Genomic DNA, 21,469 nt, shown 5'->3' on the forward strand with positions numbered 1-21,469 from the left:
TACAGGGGAATGCAAAATTGTTTTATTTTCGGCAATATTATTAACAAATGCATAGACAAGACATGAAAACAGTGAGACAAGTATAGTGTGACCCAAAAAAAACATCATAAAATCCTTGAATGAACTTGATGATTGTATACTTGTTTTCCATTGCTATAATTGCTCCCTAGTCCAAGAAGTGCTATGAATAGCAAAAGTGACCCGAGCAAGCAAAAAGATGCACCCACCCACTGCTCTTCATCCCCATTCAAAGGAAAATGCAACAGGCAACCACATGAGGCCTTTTCATTTCAGAAATGGAACTGAAACATTAAAATGTCTTTTTAAACACATTAGTGCAAACACATTAGTGCAAACACAAACGTTACGGTTCATCCGTCAGGTTTGGATGCATTCAGCCCAACTCCTGCCATTATTTATGGAATGGTGAGCAGTGTCCACTTAATGAGATGTCAAATAGACTCTTTGCGCTTATTTGCATACAGACAAATATTTTACTCATTTTCATTCGTTTGTTTATACCAGAACCCTTTTAAATTCAGATGTTGACAGACAGCAAAATACACCATTTTGATTTGGGGGGTTGATTGAACTCTACAGTAGTCCTTGTCCCTGGGGACGTGGGTGTTTTTCCAGCATGCCTTCTCAATATTTAATAGTCCACTGCTTGACGCTGGCATCATGAGAAGTGGTGACCAGAGTATTTGCGTCAATCCAAGACAGGCCGCTGACGTGGTGCAACTTGTGACAGTCTACGGATATCACAAAACAAGTTTATTAATACTCGTGAAATCTTTTTTTTTTTTTTTTTTTTTGGTGACATTTATCGGTATGTGAGCGCCAGGTCGAGGACTATGTGACTTAAGTAGGTAAATATGTATGTCTGGATACCATGCTGTTTGGCCTACCTTGCAGCTTCAGCCGCTTGTCTGCATCATCAACTGTCCAGATAAACACCATCATGTCCATCCCACCGGTTGCAAAGTGCTCATTGTCAGGTGCCCAGGCTAAAGTAACTGGTTTGGCGTGGTGTCCATAAAACTCATTTTTGAGCTTGGATAAAAACAAAAAAACATTTTTAAGCAGAGGAGGGCGTTTAGCAATAAAACCTGAGGATGTTAAATGATTTATTTAAAAAAAAGGATATTTACCGAGTAGCCATCCGCCACACTAAAGACTGTAGCCACTTTCTTGTCATCTATGACAGCCAAATAGGCTCCATTGTTAGAGTAAGCCATATCAGTGATCGCCCCTCGAGCCTGTATGGTTTTTCCTTCATCCTTCAGAGTATTGCCTTGGACCGAGTACAGACGAATTGTACCATCCTGCGGAAGAGAAGAATGGGGGTAAGAGTCCTTATCTACCAGGAGCAATTAAATGTGTTAGTTTTTTTTTTGTTTTTTTTTTTTAAATATTCATAGTTACAAGATTGTTTACATTCATTGGTTTTACTCCCCAGACGCAGGCATGCCAAGTAGCTCAGAAGGGCCATTTTAGTCCCAAGAGATAGCGCAGCTACCAGCAGCTGTCGTATTTAGTCACTTCAGGCTGGATAAATGCACAGCTATGACAAGTCTGTTCTTTAGGAGTGCCACTTCATTGCATACGATTCTCAGCTAAATGCTTAAATATTCGTGCCTTCAATTTTCTGTGTGGATGTATGTTTCATGCTCCAGTTTCTTTTGATGGATGAATTGGTGGGTGCGTGTTCTTGTGTAACTGGATCACGGCTGATTGAGGAGGACTACATCCCTACGCTTTGACGTCCACTTACTGCTCCCCCAATGGCGGCAGTGCTCCCTGCAGGATCGAGAGCTCCAACTTCAGGTTCATAGCCAAGGTTTTCCAGTGTGAAGACATTTTGTTTGTTCTTCAGTAAGACAACCTAGAACCCACAAAACATGAGCTTTGAGACTATTTTAAGGGATTTGTTCATCTAGAGCCTTCAATGATATTCTAATGACTAACACCAAATTATGTAGTAAGGAATCTTAGACAGCAAAGAAAAGAGATTACCTGCTCAATGCACACAACCAGTGTTAGGCCCCCTTGAGCGGTTGAGATGCTTTTAGGCTGGGAAGCCATTTTCACCACATCAGAGGCACTGAAAACACACCGGTTTATTTATATAACGAAATAAACAATTGACAAATTATGGTGGCTTCATTATAGAATCCTCTAAATTCATGCCACTGACATGCTGCATCCAGGTGAGCAATATATAGGTTGGACATGATTTGCAAATCATTGTATGCTGCTTTTATTTATGTTTAGCATAAGGTCCCAACTTCATTGGAATTAGGTTTGGAGTACAATTTCTTTTTTTTATGTAAACCTCTGCATAACATTAAAGAAAAAGAAAGGGGCGGGGATTTCCCATTGTGTCTTTTGAGGGTTCGCTCACTGAACTTCCTCTCTCATTCACCGTTTGTCTGCGCACAGGTCAATTCTGAGGGAAAAAAAAAACCGCAGCTAATACTCCATGCGCACACTGAGAATGAGCGCCACTGCCACCTACTGTAGTAGATATGCGATTACATTCAATTCTAGTACAGAAAAAAAAAAAAAATACACGTGATATGTGCTCCCCTGGTATTGCACCTTGGGAGCACTGAATGCAAGAACTGTGTTTAAACCTACCGACAGCATCTACAAACAATGCAAAGTTGCTTCCAGATGCACATGCAATTAATGCTCATTTCAAATGTCTCTCAGATATGGGATGGCCTCTACCTGTAATCCTTCTTGTTGATGCTGGTGTAGCGCGCCGTGTCATCCATGCTGCATGTCACCACTTCATCAGCAACGTTGACAACCATTTTGCTCACCTGGTTGCTGTGGCCCTTTCCTGAGAAACAATCATTCTCCCCAGTTTCTGCATCCCAGTAATGTGAGACTCCGGTTAAGAGAAATGATGGCAGAAATATGTATGTTGCCAGGAGGGCGGGCGAAACAAGTCAGACAACTGCTGATGACTAAACTCTGACAAACAGACTGACCTTCTGTTTCGTTATTTAGCACAAATGCCAAAATTTAACCCTCGCACTGTAGTACTCATTGAATGTCAATATAATGTGCATCCTGACATCTATTTTCCACTTTCTTACAATTCGGTGTCATGACATTTTATACTGGCATAAAGTGGTGTTGAGGTAAAGGGGGGATATTCAGCGAGAGGAAAATCTGTTGAAATGTGCAACGGTTGGGAAGGATATTGATGTGGCCATCATGACTCCCCGTGTAGATGTATGGTCGTCCATCACTTCTGTGAATTGTCACACACTGGATGGATTTGCTGTGCCCCTGTAGGAAGAACAAGTCAAAGCTCTAACTAGGCCGAATGGCGGCTGAAAAATTCTGTGAGTCCGACCTTGATGGTGCGTATGGGCCGGTCAGGATTGTTCTTATCCAAGTAGTTAATGTAGCCTGTCAGGGAGATACTGAGGAGGTAATCGTTCTGCCACAGACAGCCCAGCTGCTGATCCGCCACCTCATTGCCCATGTTGAAGGTGGTGACTGCGGTACCAGCGCCAACATCCCAGAGCTTGACGGTCTTGTCGCCTGAGGCGGAAATCAGCTGGGAGCTGTCTGGGCTCCAACTTATCTAGGGAAGAAAACAAAACGGGGATGGCGTTTTTCAACTAATCAACCATAACCATTGGCGTAGCTCATTAACAAGAGGATGTGTGGCTCTCTCCAACCAGTCCAAGATTTACCCACAACTCAACTCCACTGTATGTACAGGCACTTTAAGAACAACCACCGCTGTGTACAACGTGCTGTCGATGGAGCTAAATTAATTCATACAACAAACAAAATTAATAACCAAGACATTAGAAAGCACAAAAACAGTCAAACTAAAAATCAAGTCTCATGCAGAGTCAAAGGCCAAAGAATATACTGTCTTTAACCCTTTCACGTGACCATACTTCACACGTTTGTCAACGCAAAAGTCGGCCACAAAAAGTCAATGTTAGCAACGCTACAGTGCCAATCAAAGGCTAAATTCACGTTAAAAGTGATAAGGTGGCCAAACTTACAGCATATATTCCTCCTTTATGAGCCTTTTCTCCTCCCAGGCTGCTGACACGCTCACCGTTACCTCCATCAAAGATGAGAATCTGACAAAAAGAAATGGATTTCACGGAGACAAATGCCACGCGAATGTCCGCACATTATTTGAGAACATTTTATTTAAATAGTCAGTTGCGATTTTCTTCAGGTAATGAGAATATCTCATCGCCTCGAGGCTTACCTGGCCGTCAGCACCGGCTGTCGCGAAGTGACTTCCATCAGGAGAGAAACGAACACAGTTGACAAACTGGCTGTGATCCTGTCAACAAGCAAGCAACAAATTAATCTGCCTTGTATTACACTAAACAACAGTATCAGATTTTTTTTGTACATAAATGTTTATAGGTTCAGCCCCTACGCCTTTTAATTTTGAGACTTCAATATGGTCAAAAACATGAAGTCAGGATAACATGGAGTATTTTGGTTGGTCTTCTTTTTTGTTTGTTTTTCTTTTCAATTTGGGAAAAAAAAGCCTCAGCAATCGTTCAATCCAATTTATTAAGGAATGTGAAATAGCTAAAAAATAAATAATACCCCAACAGAAATAAAAAGATTATTACTCACACGTATCGAGAATTTGAATTTGAAGGGAGGCCCCTCAAAAAAAGAGCCAGAGGAGTCATCGGCGCCGGTGACCATCCGGTAGGGACGTTTTTGACGAATGTCTACGCTGTTGATTAATTTGGAGTGGCCAGAAATACTTCCGACTGAAGAACCGCTGTCCCACAGAAACACAGCCCCGAACCTTCAGAAAGAAATACAAAACGGAAAGCACTTATTCTCAAGTGTGGTGCGCGTACCCTAACGGTGGCTGTACAAGAAAGAATCACTGCCTGAAATACAAATAAAAGAACAACTGGCCAGTACTGTAAATGTGATATGCCATTCAAAGAGATTTATCCTGGACTAGAGAAGATGTATAATTGTAGCTTTTGTCGTTTGTTAACAGACAGCAGCATGTTAAATGACTACAAAGCCCAAACTATTCCGGTCAATGAAATTCAATGAAACAAATCATCAGAACTATCAAAACGTCTACCTATTTATCACTTTTTTTTTATTTTTTTTTTTATACCCAATTCAAGCTATATTGAGACCGATTCATTGGTTTGTGTACAGATGCGCTCACATCTTTCAAACCTGTTTTTGTTATGTCCCTAACAAACAAACAATTAAGACTACAAATTAAATTCTTTAAAAAAAAAAAATGGCCCATATGTTTCTTCAAATAATTTTGTGAGGTCTTCCATGCATGAAAAATGACTTTGGTTTGTCACGCTTTGCCATTTCTAATTGCAAAAACTACACAGGCTTGCTCAATCTATCATTTTTGAATGACAAACGAAACAACTTTTATGTTTGTGTCCTATGACTTTCAGACGGTTTCATCTCTCTTGGGGCCATTTGTGTACAATCACATTCAATTGTCTAATTGTTAAAATTATTTTAACACACCACATAAGGAAAAACTAGCAGTAAGACATGACTCTCCTCATATGTCATATTTTGCTCTTAAGTCCTGCACAAAGTTAAAGATGGCGGTCGGTGACAAGTTTCATTTTGACATCTAAAACGGAACGCCAGATGCTCACTTCTCTCGTCCATCCCCAACCACAGCAATCCTCTTGCTGTCCTCTGTCCACGCGATGTCCTTGACCTTGCCTGATATTGGAGTGTACTCATACTTGAGGAGGTGCTCCTTCTGCGTGGTGTCCCAGATGCGGATCTTTCCTGATACATCTTTAAAAAAAAAAAAAAGAATAATAATCATAAAAATTCACAAAGATTTTATTGCGGTGATACATTATGTCCACCGACAGTATGTGATACATTTTCCTACATGGACTCTTTTTGTTACCTCCAGAAGCGATGTAGAATCCACTGGGGGCATACTTCGCTACAGAAACTGCATGGGCATGTTCGGTGTAAATGTCTGCTATGGCTGGGTTCTTCAAAGAGGAGTGGGGGGAGAAAAAAAAAAGATATCAGCTGATCTGAATCTGCAAAACTGAAATAAGTTTGTAGCTCACTGTGTTTTGGGATTTGTTTTCTAGAATCTTTAGTGAGCCTTGCAATTGTGCCCACACACTGAGAAAAATATATATTGTGTACGTTAAGGCGACAGTACACTGGAATCCCTTAACAGGTGTTTTCAAATCAGTCTGATAATTAATGGTGGAGACTTGTAGATAGCATGAGAGACAGCAGTTGACTTCTGAGGTATCGTTCCTTTCGAAATTGTCATAAAATGGTTGTTTTTCATGAAGACCTGCTTTTCTGTCACAGAGCCAGTTAGAAATCCTCGAGTTTCTGTCATGACCAGGTTTTTCCTCAGGCTAGGCATGCATAGTATCGGGTTGCCACATTTTCACTTCCTGGATTCAGAGTGGGTGCATACACGACAAAATAAAATGTCTCTAAATTGACGTTTAGAATTATTTTTTTGAATAATTACATGGATGTTCCGGATGATGACACACTTCCCGTTGGTGTAGAGGAAGTTATTGCCTTTGGGATCACCGCTAATCACTTTGGCAACTCCCCTTTCCATCTGCGGGAGACTGGCAAACACTTGTCCTAAAAAGAAATGATGAAAATTGTTTGTGTCTGAGAAATAGTAAAGTTGATTAAAAAATAAAAAATAAAAATTCATATATTCTCATTTCTCCTATACTCATTCCACCTTGACCAATGTTTGATTTTATGCAATTTAATTTATCAGAAAAAAAAATGGGATTTATTAAAAACAAATATATCTTTACTCTGCTATATATGTGAGTGCCGTATAGTAATAGGTAGAACAATTAAATCTTGGTACAATTAATTTGTTACCATTCAAAATAGGTCATCGTTTAGGTTCGAGTTTAATTAAACACAACCAGATTTAATAATCTTATTTTTACCAATAAAATTGAGGTGAGATGATAATTATTTCAGTATTCATTCTTACTGTGACACTTTAGTTTGGTGGTTTGTCTTGAGATGTTTCAAATGAAAAATAGGTGCCTTGTCTCAATAAAAGGTTGCTGAAACACTGACGTTGAGCAATGTTTAATACGCAGAGCATCCTTCAAGCAAATTTGGGAAAAATACACTAATTGCCTTCGGCATGCTCACTATCACAGTCATTTTGTTTTCTTAATACAGAGCCACATTTCATTTATATGTTTGTTCACCAGCTCAGAAGCCATATGCATTATCACAAGTGGAGCAGCAAAGGTAGGAGCAGCTTAATATGCACGACAGCTTCCGCATTGACTATAGTTTTTTTCCCAGATTTTTTTGGGAGCGTGGGTTGTTTTTTCATCACCTGGAATCAGTAGATAAGACCATGCAGTAAACGCGCTTTAAAAATCAGTAAGCACCAATAGGTGGGGTTTCCTGGAGGAAGAGGGGAGATCCAGCCAGTTCTGGCATGTCATAACAATGCGTGATCACATTAACACACAACACCGTCACACACGCTAACTCACAAAAAGAACGAGCGAAGTCATAAACGTTCTAAGACGGGAAACATTTCCGACCGGATCAACTAACCGTTAAAATAATCATACACACACAAGGCAACCAGAGTTTTATAAGTGTCTGGCTCACAAGGAAAGATGTGTCAAAAATGCTCATTTCAGCTGAGGGCGAGGCTAGCTAGCTAACTTTGTGCTAAACGACTGACTGGCTTGAGGGAAGAAAAACATATAAATAGAGACATGCGTTGCATTTTTCGTGAGGCAACTCAGCATGCATACTCACTCAGTTCATACGACATTGTTCCTGTTGATCACTTGCTTTGAAGTTGCACTTTGAAATCAATGAATCAGAAGGAGACAGCAGGTTGAGAAGCACTCCCTGGTCACACAAACCCGGAAGCAGGTAGCGCCCTCACGCCGCTTGCCTTTGCCCATATATGGTAAACTCACATACCACGCTGCCACTGTCATCCACTGAAGAGGCACCTTATACTACGTATATTTGGCCCCGAAATTTAACTCGCAGGCTCCAAGCAATGAGCCCCACCCACTGAAACAGACGCTCATCAGAATATCCGTCAATCGGAACCACCAATTACTTCGCCATCTCGTAACATTTTGTGTAGTATGTTTTTTTTTTTAAACCGGTTTGGTGCCTACAGACAAAAGCTGTAAATTAAGAAGTGAATGTTACATAGAGTTACTCCTTAGGCGGATTTGCAGTCCTCCAGCAGCCAAATTTATAACTACAGGTACCCATAGTTTTTCCTTATGTAAGGATTACAACCAGGGGTGCACTGAAGTGGTGCACAGGTGCACACGCATACCGAAAACATTAAAAGCGTACCAGGTTCATCACTGCACACATGCAGACCAAATATTTTGCATACTGAACTAATCTTGTGAATGAACAAACCGAATGTAATATCTTCTTCCACTGATTGTTTTTTCTTTCTTAAGTTAGTTGAGCTGGGTTTTGAGTCTGTTCTGCATGACAACCCCCCAAAAATGGCCAATATTTTACTCGCCTTGCATGGATGACCAAATATAATACTGTACTAAAAAGGGCTTGCTATTTGAGTTCTGCTCTTCCACATAATGACAGCGAAATCATTCTGTATTCCAACAGTCACTGTCATTGGACTGAAATAGGACTGGGAATCCCTTGATCTATTTAGGATGGGGACCATGTCAACTGATGACACTGCACGCTTCCATAATATCGCGTTGCAAAGATATAAGAATAAAAAGAGGGGCATCCAGCCATCGCTAAACAGGGATGCATGTATAAGATTGTACTAACCAACTCTGACCAACGAGACATGTTATTTTGCTTTCTCCAAACATTATTCAACAATCAAACTTCAATAGGTTAATTCAAGTATTTTATATTCTGCAAGTACCAATGTGTCTAGTTTCTGAACATACTGTATATGTTAATTTGTCAAACACCGTCTTCACTTAAGTTTTGTTGCTGGGTTCGAACAATTTCCCTGAAGTTTCTTTTTGATCAGTTTTGTATTACGCCAAAGTCTTGGTGGAAACTAACTTTTTTTCTATCTTAGCAAACCTCTTCGAAAAAATAAACAAAATAACACAAGAAATGCAGTGTAAATCTTGCCCTGTCACTGCGCACATTTTCCACTTGGTGGCGCCATCACAGGATAACTGCCTCTATTCCACAAAGAAGAGACTGGTTTCTGTGATTATGGCTGCTGTCATGCGAAGTGGACTGGTAACATTGATCAAGGTGAGTGCGCAAATGTTTATAACCTGATTTGTGTTTTTCACAACAGTAAACGCGTGTGTAAGAGATCCCACTGACCGTGTCTTTTGTGATATTTAATATCAATCTAGTTTATTGCTAGTTAGTGTCCCATACGGATTTGTGCTAACACTTCCCCGTTACTACTCTCCTCCTTAAGCAACTCTGTCGTTGGGGCTTCCTTACGCCTTCGTTGATTTAACAAGTCCATCTAAATAAAATAATCGCCAAAAGTAAAAAGGGAACTTGGATAGGCATCAGCCTTCCGATACAATGCAGAAAGTTGTGCAGTGACTGATCCCTATTTGCCTAATAATCTCTAAATAGTCGGTGTGAAATGTGGACCCGTCAAATTGATCACAAAGCTGATGTACCCTCAGGAAGCCATGGCTTAAATGACAGGCTCAATATAAATGTGTCTCTGGATACACATTTATATTGAGCCTGTCATTTAATGATTGTGCCTACCACATTACCTAACATAGAAAAAAAAACTAATTATTGTGGTCCATCCTTGGGATTTAGCATGATATCATCCAATCCTCAGTGTGTTTTTTTTTCTGTCTTCAGGGTCTAAGTGGCCCACAGTGGCAGCCGCTTTTCTGTCGACCCTTGAGCATATCTGCGGTTCGCTCTGGTTCCGAAGCGCCGCCCGCTCGTGCAGATGCAACCTTTAAGGTCACAATGGTTCCAGGAGATGGTGTTGGACCTGAGCTGATGTCTGCTGTCAAGGATGTGTTCAAAGTACTTTCTCTAATGACCCAAATGAATCGGAACCTGTCGATAGACAGGGAACTTCTTCATATGTGTTTTAGTACAGATACATTCTATAAAGTTGTCCTTTCGTCCAATTATATTAAATGAATAGATTTTAGAGCTACTAATTCTAGATTTGTATTGTGTTTTACTTAATTGTTAAAACCGAATGTAAATTCTGTACTCCTTGCTTCGCACTTTTCTCTTATTTGCCCCCAACACAGGCAGGCGATGTCCCTGTGGAATTTGAGGAGTTTCATTTGAGTGAAGTACAGAACATGGCCAGCGAGGAGAAGCTTGAGCAAGTGTTGAACTCTATGAAGAGCAACAGAGTAGCAATTAAAGGTATTTCACCTGACCGATTGATTAGTCTCAAGTTAAATTAGGTTATAAAGAAAGAAAAAAAAGTAATTTCATGTTTTTGATTATTCAGGAAAGATCCACACACCCATGGAGTTCAAAGGGGAGTTGGCTTCTTATGAGATGAAACTGAGGTACAACTTAGACTATATCATTGTCTTCCGATATTTTGATTCAGTTGTTTTTCTTTAACAAAATAAAAACAAACACCTCGATGCTCTTTCATCAGACGTAAACTGGACCTGTTTGCCAATGTGGTTCACGTGAATAGCTTGCCGGGCTACACCACGCGCCACAACAATTTGGACCTTGTGATCATCCGAGAACAGACAGAGGGGGAGTACAGCTCCTTGGAGCATGAGGTAAACCTGATGATTCCTTAGGTTGAAGAAGAGCCACTAGGACAGCGGACAGAAAAATACTTGCTACAGTTGAAAAATAACATTGTGGTTTGCTTTGAGGGGATGTTATTTCATCAGTGCACCGCATTAAAGATCTAGGTCAAGGGTCACCAACGCGGGGCCTCTGAAAAGCATCTAAAAAAATAAATAAATAAAGCGCCACATATCAGTGATTTTAGATGACCAAACCATATCAGGAGTGGAGACAAGCTAGTGGATGCAATCACAAGGAGAGGATCATTTACCGTTGAATAATTTCCACAAATTTGTGTAAGTGTGTATCAAACTGGTAGCCCTTCACATGAATCAGTGCCCAAGAAATGCAGTAGCTCTCTGGTTACAAAATGCTGGTGACCTCAGATCTATAGTTGTTGGAGACAAGGAATTTTCTTGCTTTTCCAGAGTGTGACTGGTGTGATTGAATGTCTGAAAATCATCACCAGAGAGAAGTCAAGGCGCATCGCCAAGTTTGCCTTCGATTATGCCACCAAGAAGGGGCGAAACAAGGTCACGGCTGTTCACAAGGCCAATATCATGTGAGAAAAGCAGATTGAATACCTTTCCGCTGTGCATATATGGAAGCGTATCCTCATATACTCGTCGGTTGAATGATATTATTTGTGTCATAACAACCCTTGCCCTAATCACGTTGTCCAATAACAGGAAATTAGGCGATGGCCTTTTTCTGCAGAGCTGTGCGGAAGTGGCACAGCTCTACCCCAAAATCAAATATGAGAACATAATCATCGATAACTGTTGCATGCAGGTAAATATACATTTTCATCCTCCCCAATTTAGTCATAGTTTGAATGTGTTTTCATGGGTGTGCCCATGAGTGGTTGAAATTCCCAAATGCTGGACATTTCTAAATTTTTGTTTTTGGTCATTCCCTTTGTTTAATTCGTCTACGTTCTGCTGTTGCTTTATTTCCCCTGCTGCAGTTGGTTCAGAACCCTTACCAGTTTGATGTGCTGGTAATGCCCAACTTGTATGGAAACATTATTGACAACTTGGCAGCAGGACTGGTAGGAGGGGCCGGCGTTGTTCCCGGCGAAAGCTACAGTGCAGAATATGCAGTTTTTGAAACGGTATCTTTCTACCTTCCATTTCTCCTCTTTGCTTTAGATTTTGTTGCTGATTTCAGTCGGTCAGTCACTGGTCCCTTGTCGTATGTGTTGAGCAATTAGCCACGTCTGACACGTTTTGCAATGGGTACCCAAAATAAATGTCTTTCCTATCATTTTTTTTTTTTGTTCTCTTTTAAGGGTGCCCGCCATCCCTTTGCACAAGCAGTAGGCAGGAACATTGCCAACCCCACAGCCATGCTGCTGAGTTCCGCAAACATGCTCCGGCACCTCAAGTAAGCCAACTTCTGACTTAGTGAGTTTAGAGTTCACTTCATGGCAGCATATTCCAATAACACATGTAATTGTTGGGCACAAATATACAGTGCTGTGAAGAAGTATTTGCCCCCTTCCCGAGATCTTTGTCAAACTTAAATGTTATATATCATTAAAAACTAATTTTAATCAGGCGGCCCGGTGGTCCAGTGGTTAGTGCGTTGACCTCACAGTGCAGAAGTACTGGGTTCGATCCCGGGGCTCCGGCCTGCCTGTGTGGAGTTTGCATGTTCTCCCCGTGCCTGCCTGGGTTTTCACCGGGTACTCCGGTTTCCTCCCACATTCCAAAAACATGCATGGCAGGCTGATTGAACGCTCTTCTAAATTGTCCCGAGGTATGAGTGTGAGCGCGGATGGTTATTCGTCTCTTTGTGCCCTGCGATTGGCTGGCAACCGGTTCAGGGTGTCCCCGCCTACTGCCCAAAGACAGCTGCGATAGGCTCCAGCACGCCCTGCGACCCTTTTGAGGATAAAGGGGATCAGAAAATGGATGGATGGATATATAATTTTAATCATGAGACAACATTTCTTTCAGTTCTTGTGTCATATTTCACTTTTTCACACTGATACTTCTGAAGGAATTTGCTCCATTAAACAATTTTGGCAGTAACCAGGACTGGGTGTTGCCAGTGAAATCGAACTCAGCTTTTCCAAAACTGTCCTTTTAGAAACTACATTTTGTATTTACTGAGGTCGTCCTTGAGAAATAATCAAATTTGCTTGATGATCTGGGTCTGATTCGCACCGATTGTGAGAGCTGTCTCAAGTCTGCGTCCATCCCGTGTGAAACACTGCACATGTATCGTCAATCCTGTCATTGTTATCTGTTTTGCCTTGCAGTCTGGATTATCACTCCCAAATGGTGTCAGATGCTGTCAAAAGGGTCATCAAACAAGGGAAGGTGAGTGTGCACGAGCTACTTTCTGTCTCATGCGTGCCTACTGCTCCATTCAGCCTCTCAGAATGTATTAACGCCTATTAATACAACAGATGTCACTAAAACCATTAAAGCCGGATGTGAAAATATAAAACCTGCCGAAACAAGCTGAAACCAGTGCTCGGTGTTTATGTGGCTTGTGTTCCACATTCCTGCTGTCAGCATTAGCACTCACTTACTCACAAATTTCTAGTAAGTGGGAAAATATTGGAGATCTTCTTGCATTTCTTTTGTACTCGGTCTCTTTCTCTTCTTGAAATGACTCAGACTGGCATGTGCCACAACATGTCTAACATTCAGTCTCGGCTCACTGTCTGCTTGCCAGATGGCATCTTGAAAATGCTCGGACTTTCAGCTCTTGTCGCTTTCTTAAGGAGTTGGCAGAAGGTGTTTGTATTTTGACACGCTTGTTCATCCGAGGCATGGAATGGCAACTGTTTAAATGTGATCCTCAGCTGAAAGTGAAGTTTGCCATCCTGTTGTCCAATGCTCCTTTACAACTGCATGGAACCAACTTGGCCTTGCTTGCTAAGAACGCTTTTCCATTGGCTAACGTAGGAAGTACCGGGTACTATTTGTTGTTCTTGGCTCAGTTCCATTCATAGTTTACTACAGTAATACTTTTGAAGTGGAATTGCATTTGCCCCTAACTGAGGCGAGAAGAGCTTCACAAAGCGCTGGTAACTTCAGGAACCCAACATTTAAATTTAACCGTGTGTATGTGTGTGTCTTTGCATGTCCCAGGTACGGACGCGAGACCTTGGCGGTTACTGTACCACAGGAGACTTTGTGCGTGCTGTTTTGGAAAACCTGCGATACCGATCTATTTAGATGTGTTCTTCCATTTACGTACACTTACCCATGATGTTTCTTTAATGTGGACATTGATATGTCACGAAATGTTATTTGGTGCTTGTCTCCTTGACCACATGACGGTTGGCAAGATTTACTCATCCTATTGATGTGTTACGAGAACCTGACAATGATCATGGAGCTGCTGCTTAACAATGTATACACTAACAGAGTGTCATTTCAACAATTAAAAGCTGGACCGCCACTGTACGTGAACGCTGAATGTTCTGTGACTTATCAAATTATTGAAATCCGTTTAAGTTCACAGCAAGGCATCCACCAATGCGGTGTGACGTTTTTCTACGTGGTGAAACTGTTTGTTAAACCTCCTCAACTTTGAATTATTTTGCAGGTCTTACTTTGCTCTACTGGGAGGTATTTTTTTTTGGGGTGGGGGGTGAGGGAGGGTTCAATACTGTTTGAGAATATTCATGTTCATTACCGTAATTCATTAAAAAGTGTAACTATACAATTTGATAAAGCAAATAAAGACAACTACAGACGCACCCTTTTGAATTGGTATGCTCTTGTTGTTTTTGTATGTGCTTGTTAAGCATTAAAATCACCAATGGACCAGAGCAGACCATCTCCACTATCGGTGATTAGACTCGTATGTGAGCTGTATTGTTTCTTGTCTGCTGAAAACGGTATATTTTTGGCATCTAGATGAATGGAACCAATTTTATTTTCCAGGGCAGGTTGTTAAGGCCATTTTTTAAAAGTTACGTGTATGCAAATAAGATTCCGTTAAGAATTGTAAATTCAGATAAGTTGGTTCTGGAATAAATATTTTTGCTGGATCCTGGTAGTGTTGGGTTTTTAGGACAAGCAATTGTACTGCTAAACTGTAAATAAACTCACATGATGCAACATTTGACATACAGTACATCGAGTTTAATGAGAACCAATATAAATGCTGTTATCTGTGCAACCATAAGTATGGTGAAGCGTTCCGGTTAATGAATGGATAACTCTTGTCCTTGATCACAATGGTTTGTGCTGTTGTACAAAGACTGTCTGGTGGGTTTATATCAGGAGGACACCTATATCCAGTTGCTCCTTGTGAATTTGTGTTTTGGGCGGGAACGCTGTAGGAATAGGAGAGAGAGAGCGTAAGACTAAACTGAATAGCATTTGACACAACTCACTGTGTTCTGTGGCGTTGTTTTTAAATGCTCTCGAGCATGCTGGCCTTAATACCGCATGTAGACATGTGCCGCTGCAGCTGTGCTTACATACAGTAACGCACTGTCCTTATGTTTGCAACAGGTGCGCACTGGAGACCTTGGTGGTTACGCCACGAGCGACGAGTTCACCCGAGCTGTCATCGCTAACCTGGCTGCTTAATCATTCAATCATTTGCAGCTCTGTCAGCTGCACAGACAGACACGGGCTTATTCATTTGCTTCCTGTGGACCTCCTCTATTCACTGGACCTGCTCACACTTAACATCGTTGTCACTGATTAGATCTTGAAACGCACAACTGCAGTATCCCAAAAGTCTTATTGTTGCTAGGTTTTGTTTTTTTTTTTTGCATGAAGTATTTTAGGCATTTGTTACAGTCATTCCCACTTGAATGTCACGAGTGTGCACAGCAGTAGTAAATGTTCTTTAACATTTCAGATTATGTATTATCTCAACTGTTAAGTTATATTGCCTCTTTATTTATAATGAGATACGAAAAATAAAATGGGTGTGATGTGACAAACTGTCAGAATCTTTGTGTACTGTATTCACTGTTAGAGGAAGCACACACTTTGCAGCCACTTGACCTCACCAGATTTAAATGACAGAAATGCCATAGATAGGGACAAAATACATGCATATGTGCAAAATACATGCTTTTAATATATTGCATTTTTCTGAAAACATGTCTCAATGCATGTATAAAAGATCCACTATCCTAACCCAACAGTGTACATTTTTCCCTATTACGATGGACTCTTGAATAAAAATGATCATTGAAGGCTATCACAAAACTGCTGAACAGCAAAACAACATTAAGTGCAAGAACTTGTTTGTCATTTTTTTTCCTCTCACAAAAAAACTCACTCAAGACTGTAATTTTATTGAGATGATGTGTTTGTCCTGCATAGCATTCCAGATCAGCAAAAGAATTGTCAGCCCTACTCGTGTTATGAACCAACGTAAGGCCCAATGGGAGTGCAACTGGGCTCTGTCTGCCATCTAGTAGGGAATGGTGATATTACAACTTAAAACTACAGCCAACGCATATTTGCAGTTCCACATCTGCGAGTTTGCATATTCAAGAAATTTTTTTCCTTCAATATCTTTTCATACTTTGTTCTGCTCCAGTTTTTCGTGGGAACCGTATATTGAGTGTTTATCAGCATTTTTTAAGAGCACTTTTATGTCTGTAAAAAGAAAAATAATCTATATTTTTTGTGATCATTATTTTTGTAATTCGTCAAGGGTCCATTAAGGGTGCCGTCAGTTGCCCATCCCTGATTTACGGAGTCCAAATTCTGGTTCACCGCCCGAAATGTGTCGATTTCCTGCCCCGGCTTTGTGGACACAGATGAACCCGTAGAAAGGCCCCCAGGCGCTCCGCGCGGCAGATGTGCTACAATACTTCCAAGAGCCAGCGGATGTCGCTGCAGTGTACAGAGCAGCTCTGGAGAGGAGACGGTTGGACAGCAGAGGGCCTGGTTTGGGAGAACGCCGCTCGCTTCCCATTCTTCCTCATACACAGACACACAACATGGCGGTCTAGAGTGGTCGGCCGACGCGCCCGAGCGGACTAACAGTTGGGATTAAGCCCCCAAATATGACCGGAAGATACACTTTGAAGCGGCGATACGTGAGGGCGGATTGAGGATTTTGATCCGGATTGCGATTCGTTTTCTTGGATTTAGCACGTCAAGTGACAGCCAAGTGTTGGCGGCGTGTCCCAGATCTCGCCTCCCTCCTCTGATATCACCAGGTCCCCCACCCCGCCGTCCCTCTCGGCTCCAGGGGTGTGGAGACAGGGGCCGGGCCGTGGCCGACAGCGTGGACCAGCAAGCGGGCCCACATTCCTATTTTCTTTGGCCTTTTCTCGCTTCAGAGTTTCCTCTGGGCGTTACTGGAGTCTTGGTGAGTTTTGTTGTTTGGGTTGTTCCAAACCTGAATCACACATGTTCCACTGTCGGTACCATCATGTTTCCTCTTGCTTTTTGTCACCCTTAGCGTTTACTTTTTCACAGGTACCTTACTTTGAAACTTGAGCAATGGGGAGACTTGCCATGTTCGTGTTTGGAAAAATCTAGAGACCTTAAGTTGTACAAGCTCTTTGTTACTACTCGACGAGTAGCTCGGAGGCAGGGAGGGAAATATTAGTGAAGGGGGGGGGGGCTATGTGGAAAGAAAGGTCCACTGATGATTTTAGAAGCAGAAGTGATTTGTGCTGGAACCACGACAGCGAGTTGAGAGAGATCTAGTTTTGTCTCGCTGGGGAGTCCACTTTATTGGGTCGCCACTGTGTTTATTTGCATGTTCGGAGAGGGTGCGAGTGAAGATAGTTGAGCGGGGTTGGGGGGGGGGGTTTACACAAGAGCAACAAACAGGAATAAGATCTCCCCAACATTAGTAACGAAAGCACCTGAATCCCCCTTCAGAACTTCCTCCGAGGTTTTCCTCCCCCTTGTCTTCCAAGATACACCTTTCCCCTCTCGTCCAGTGTAACAGAGCACACTATTTTAAAGTTTATGCCACATGGATTCTTCTTTTCTAATTCCACTGTTATTTGCTTGTTAGTTCTAAGTGTTGCTCACACTTGACTTACCTAGGGCAAATGTAAATGCCACAGGGTCATATTTTGACTGCTTCCAAGTCTTGTTAAGAGTGATGCATGATCAGGAGTGAGGATGCGTGGAAGAACCTGGACTGTAACAACTGACAAACACCGATTGCTATGTCTACTAAGCTTGACTCATCACATCTGGATACATACTCTGAGAAGCAGCACATATCCCCCATACCTCAGGAAGCTTTTCCAATAAATCCTGTCATTTTGACACTGTACAACACTCTTAACAAGGGAGTGAAGGAGTGCAGTCCTTTTCCACATGGTTTCTCTTATTCAGTGTTCCCTCACTACTTTGCGGTTCGTTTATTGCGGCTGCACTCTGTCACGGGGTTTTCATTTATGACCATTACTTCATCTATTGTGAGTTTTCTTGCTAGTTCTCTGCCTTCTAACGTCGGACCAGTCAAAAAAATATAGAATACACACGAGAGAACGAAGCTTATTAAATACGTTTAAAGTTTTTCTTTTTAGTTTAAAAGGACTTACCTTAACCAGAATACCGTGTCTTATTGCAGCCAAAGGTACAATCCGAGTGGGTAATGCACCTTTTGGGGCCGTAAATCCATGTTGTACAAACCAAAAGTTAGTTTCATTGATGATTGTTTTTCCTCTTCATTTTCTTTTTTGTCTTCTTCTTCATCTTCTTCTTTGTCTTCTAAATGGAAGACGAAGAACTTAAGACGGAAGTACAAAAATTTACAGCGGCGGTATTTATTCTTCATTTTGCATTTTTAAAGTTACATTTATTAAGTGTGACAAGTGTTTGGAAGGGTTAAAACCAAGAGGTGGGGTTCGTAATGGTGTGTTTATATAAATACAGTTGAGTTGAGTTAAAAAAAAAAGTCAACCTCTATTGCATGAAAATTCACTTATCGCGGGAATCATGGCGCGTACAGTATCATCTGTGAAAAGTGAATGAATACTGTGTGTGTGTGTGTGTGTGTGTGTGTGTGTGTGTGAGGGTGTGTGGGAGTGTGAAGTGCAAAATTCTTCTTCCCTAAACAGCCTACAATGAAAAATTCCCCCCCCCCCATCCCATTTGTTAGGTTTGAGTATGCGCACCTACATCACAATGCCATATGTAGAACCATCTGTGCACATGATGTCAGGGCGCTTCATTGTATTAACTGCTAAGTGCCAGTACCATCTCCCTTTTGCTGTCCATACCATTTTTTTTTTCAAGCTATTTATAGACAATGTGTTATTTCTGTCTTGTGCATCTCCAGTGACCCTCACACCATACTTTTCACTGTTGGCCTAGATTGTGGATAAACTTCAGTATCGAATGGACACCGAAAGTATACCATGGCGCACTGCTCGGAATTGACTTTTTTTGGGTGGGACAAGAACTGTATTTTTATTTCCGCTTGTAGGCGCGCAGAGTTTTCCATGGAGGGGCACTGTGCTCCTGCCCCAGACGAGACAAATACAGCTCCATCCAGATAATTCTGAAGCTTTGTGGGACGTTGATTTTTAGCCGCGTGTAATTTGTTGGTGGATCCGGTGATTTCGCTGTGCAATGCAGGGAATTAAAATAACGCCGAGTGGCTTAATTTGTGACACCAAACCAAGTGGATGTGGAGGATGTGAATTATCTGTTGTGTTGAAGACCCTTACGAGTTGAATGCTGTGTTCTGAACCATTAGTGTCCTTGAAACTTATCAGCAACCACGAGTCAGGATCCAAATCGAATCGCTGTTAAAAAGAATCGTTCCACTCCTAATGGCAGCGCATCCTGAAACTACGGAACCGTCTACTGTTGTTGTGGCAATCCGAGGATTAAATAGCACAACTATATAGAACTCAGTTATGTCTGCAGCATGTCTAACGATATGATGACAGTATGGAAATACATTGCTGCTGTGATTTGTGAAACTAAACTAGCGCTTCCTTTTTGAGCTGTCGTTAAATCGCATCGGGGACTTCACAGTAGAGGACAAACTGCGGTTGTCTCTTCACCAATTTGGAGAAAGAAAAAAAAGAAGTCTGAAGCGTGGATCAAGTGAAGAGGCTTTCTGTGTAGCAGCCAAAAAAACATAAAAAAATGAGAGCGTTAAGTGGATTTTGAGAATGTACCGTCATCCCGCTGCCATGTTGTCATGCCTGAGATGTCTGTTCTTCTTGCCTCGGCCTCTTATCTTTTGAGAGGAAAAGGAGGAGACAAGTGTGGTGGGATAGTCTGAGATGTGAGTTTGCGGTTTAATTCCCCATTGTGAAAGAACTCCAATGAATGATTTTCTTTTTGAAGAATAGGAAACGGTACAATTAGCGCTTGCAGCACCTTCTTAAATGGTATTCATTCATGGGTTCCATGTAAATATTTGTTTGGTTCAAAAAGTAATAAATGTCCTTTTGATAAAACTGCAAGAACTTAACCAAAGGAAGGGGAAAACATACAATATATTATTCTGTTTTATTTGTATACATTTCCCCAGTGTGGGACAAATAAAGGATATCTAATTCGAGGATGCAAAGTACTTCCATACTATACATTCACATGTCACATATTAAGATGGTGGACATGACATTTTGGTCCTTCTATTGATTGTATTCGCTGAAAAATATGGATTTTGTGAGTGAAAAAAGGTTTTTGATAAGCCCACTCATACTTGATTTGTTCCAATTTCCGATCACAGATAATCAACCAACGTGAAGTTTAAGCTCGTATGGCTTCGTCACCTTGTGGACACGTTTGTTTCATCTTACAAGGTTGGTCACACGAGGAGCAAATGCACTTCAAGGCGGTAATCTTCTCATTCCAATCATTTCAAATAAAGCTACTCAAATCACTTTTATTGCTTACCCCACCTCCCTTTTCAGATCAATAACATTAATAGTAGTTCGCTGGAGAACATTTATTAAATGATGTTGGGAATCGATAGATAATGTATCACTGGTAGTTGAATTCAGACTCAAGTGACACAAAGTGACCGGGCTTGTCATTTGAGTCTTTTGGCTCCACACAACTCTTAAGGGTCACTGTGGCTTCTGTGGGGAGGTTTTTCTTTGCACCTCCTCATCCGTTCCCCACAATGAAGTCGACGTCGAGCAAAGCCACTCACTCACTCATTACTTCAACTTACTCCAGTGAATTTTATGATCCCCCGGAGCCCGATGCCAGCCAATCATCAATTTAGGCTTCATCACAGGCAAAAAAAAAAAAAGGCCACCCATGCTGGTGAAATTAGCCCAAATAGCAGCCCTGTGCTTCTCCTCGCCTCCCAAACAAGCCACCAGCTGATGAATGAAAGCCAGCAAAAACACAAACCACACCGGCATGGAGTCGTATCCCTCAGCCAGGGAAGTCCAGAGGATTGCGGCTGTTGTATGTGGCACCGGGGACATAAAATCTGTGGTCTGTTTCAAAGAAAGAGTCGGAGCGGCCCTAAGTTAGGCTCACTTCTGCCTCCCGTGAAGAGAGGCATTCACAGTATTCCTGTTGGCCCAGACACCCCTCCCTCCTACTCTCAAGACATAGAAAGTGTTTTAATATGCAATGAATGGACAGAGACAAGCCACCATTTTCTTTTTCTGCAACCACCAGTTGAGCAGAATGCCTTGCAAAAAGCCAGAGGGAAGGATTTTGCTGCACGGAGGCTAATGTACACTTAAACGGAAGCCTTTGTAACTATTGGGTCTTCGGCTGGTTGG

At 41.6% G+C, this 21,469-nt stretch overlaps 3 protein-coding genes and 1 long non-coding RNA gene across 6 annotated transcripts in view; 2 read left to right on the plus strand and 2 right to left on the minus strand.

Annotated features, from left to right (window-relative positions):
• The window catches only part of LOC109522269 (uncharacterized), a 23,518-nt gene continuing 2,049 nt past the window's right edge, over window positions 1-21,469 (minus strand). Inside the window, exons 2-3 of the long non-coding RNA XR_002169544.1 lie at window positions 17,991-17,999; window positions 1-463 (exon numbers count right to left, since the gene is read on the minus strand). This is a non-coding gene — a long non-coding RNA (uncharacterized LOC109522269). The remainder of the gene's footprint in view (window positions 464-17,990; window positions 18,000-21,469) is intronic.
• On the minus strand, window positions 341-7,945 carry wdr1 (WD repeat domain 1). 2 transcript variants are annotated; one of them, XM_019880660.1, is made up of 15 exons: window positions 7,822-7,945; window positions 6,530-6,651; window positions 5,933-6,023; window positions 5,667-5,814; window positions 4,639-4,819; window positions 4,256-4,333; window positions 4,041-4,121; window positions 3,371-3,604; window positions 3,216-3,303; window positions 2,734-2,890; window positions 2,017-2,104; window positions 1,775-1,885; window positions 1,152-1,325; window positions 909-1,053; window positions 341-752 (listed from the first exon to the last, which is right to left on the minus strand). In XM_019880660.1, exons 1-15 carry the CDS (start codon window positions 7,835-7,837, stop codon window positions 646-648), a joined length of 1,821 nt encoding a protein of 606 aa, XP_019736219.1. In that variant the 5' UTR covers window positions 7,838-7,945; the 3' UTR covers window positions 341-645. The 2 variants fall into 2 exon arrangements, with proteins under 2 accessions (XP_019736219.1, XP_019736220.1); XM_019880661.1 differs by lacking the exon at window positions 3,216-3,303 and having other exon boundaries at window positions 2,734-2,843.
• idh3b (isocitrate dehydrogenase (NAD(+)) 3 non-catalytic subunit beta) lies at window positions 9,190-15,724 on the plus strand. 2 transcript variants are annotated; one of them, XM_019880664.1, is made up of 11 exons: window positions 9,190-9,288; window positions 9,874-10,047; window positions 10,284-10,404; window positions 10,493-10,553; window positions 10,649-10,781; window positions 11,223-11,356; window positions 11,484-11,586; window positions 11,762-11,908; window positions 12,086-12,180; window positions 13,061-13,121; window positions 15,279-15,724. In XM_019880664.1, the coding sequence occupies exons 1-11, from the start codon at window positions 9,247-9,249 to the stop codon at window positions 15,354-15,356; spliced, it is 1,149 nt and encodes a 382-aa protein (XP_019736223.1). In that variant the 5' UTR covers window positions 9,190-9,246; the 3' UTR covers window positions 15,357-15,724. The 2 variants fall into 2 exon arrangements, with proteins under 2 accessions (XP_019736223.1, XP_019736222.1); XM_019880663.1 differs by lacking the exon at window positions 15,279-15,724 and adding an exon at window positions 13,902-14,525.
• The window catches only part of ptpra (protein tyrosine phosphatase receptor type A), a 23,591-nt gene continuing 18,807 nt past the window's right edge, over window positions 16,686-21,469 (plus strand). The window contains exon 1 of the mRNA XM_019880658.1: window positions 16,686-17,104. The gene's annotated coding sequence lies outside the window, so the exon portion shown is untranslated. The remainder of the gene's footprint in view (window positions 17,105-21,469) is intronic.

The sequence above is a fragment of the Hippocampus comes genome, unplaced genomic scaffold (genome assembly GCF_001891065.2).
Source record: "Hippocampus comes isolate QL1 unplaced genomic scaffold, H_comes_QL1_v1.1 scaffold68, whole genome shotgun sequence".
NCBI classification, from domain to species: Eukaryota; Metazoa; Chordata; class Actinopteri; order Syngnathiformes; family Syngnathidae; genus Hippocampus; species Hippocampus comes.

Coding starts and splice junctions, on each gene's coding strand:
- wdr1 (XM_019880660.1), bottom strand. Junction 3,605..4,040: donor ATAAAGGAGGAATATATGCT/GTAAGTTTGGCC, acceptor TTTCTTCCCTAG/ATAAGTTGGAGCCCAGACAG. Junction 1,886..2,016: donor TGGTTGTGTGCATTGAGCAG/GTAATCTCTTTT, acceptor TGTGGGTTCTAG/GTTGTCTTACTGAAGAACAA.
- idh3b (XM_019880663.1), top strand. CDS start 9,247: ATGGCTGCTGTCATGCGAAGTGGACTGGTAACATTGATCAAG. Junction 10,782..11,222: donor ACAGCTCCTTGGAGCATGAG/GTAAACCTGATG, acceptor TTGCTTTTCCAG/AGTGTGACTGGTGTGATTGA. Junction 11,357..11,483: donor GTTCACAAGGCCAATATCAT/GTGAGAAAAGCA, acceptor GTCCAATAACAG/GAAATTAGGCGATGGCCTTT.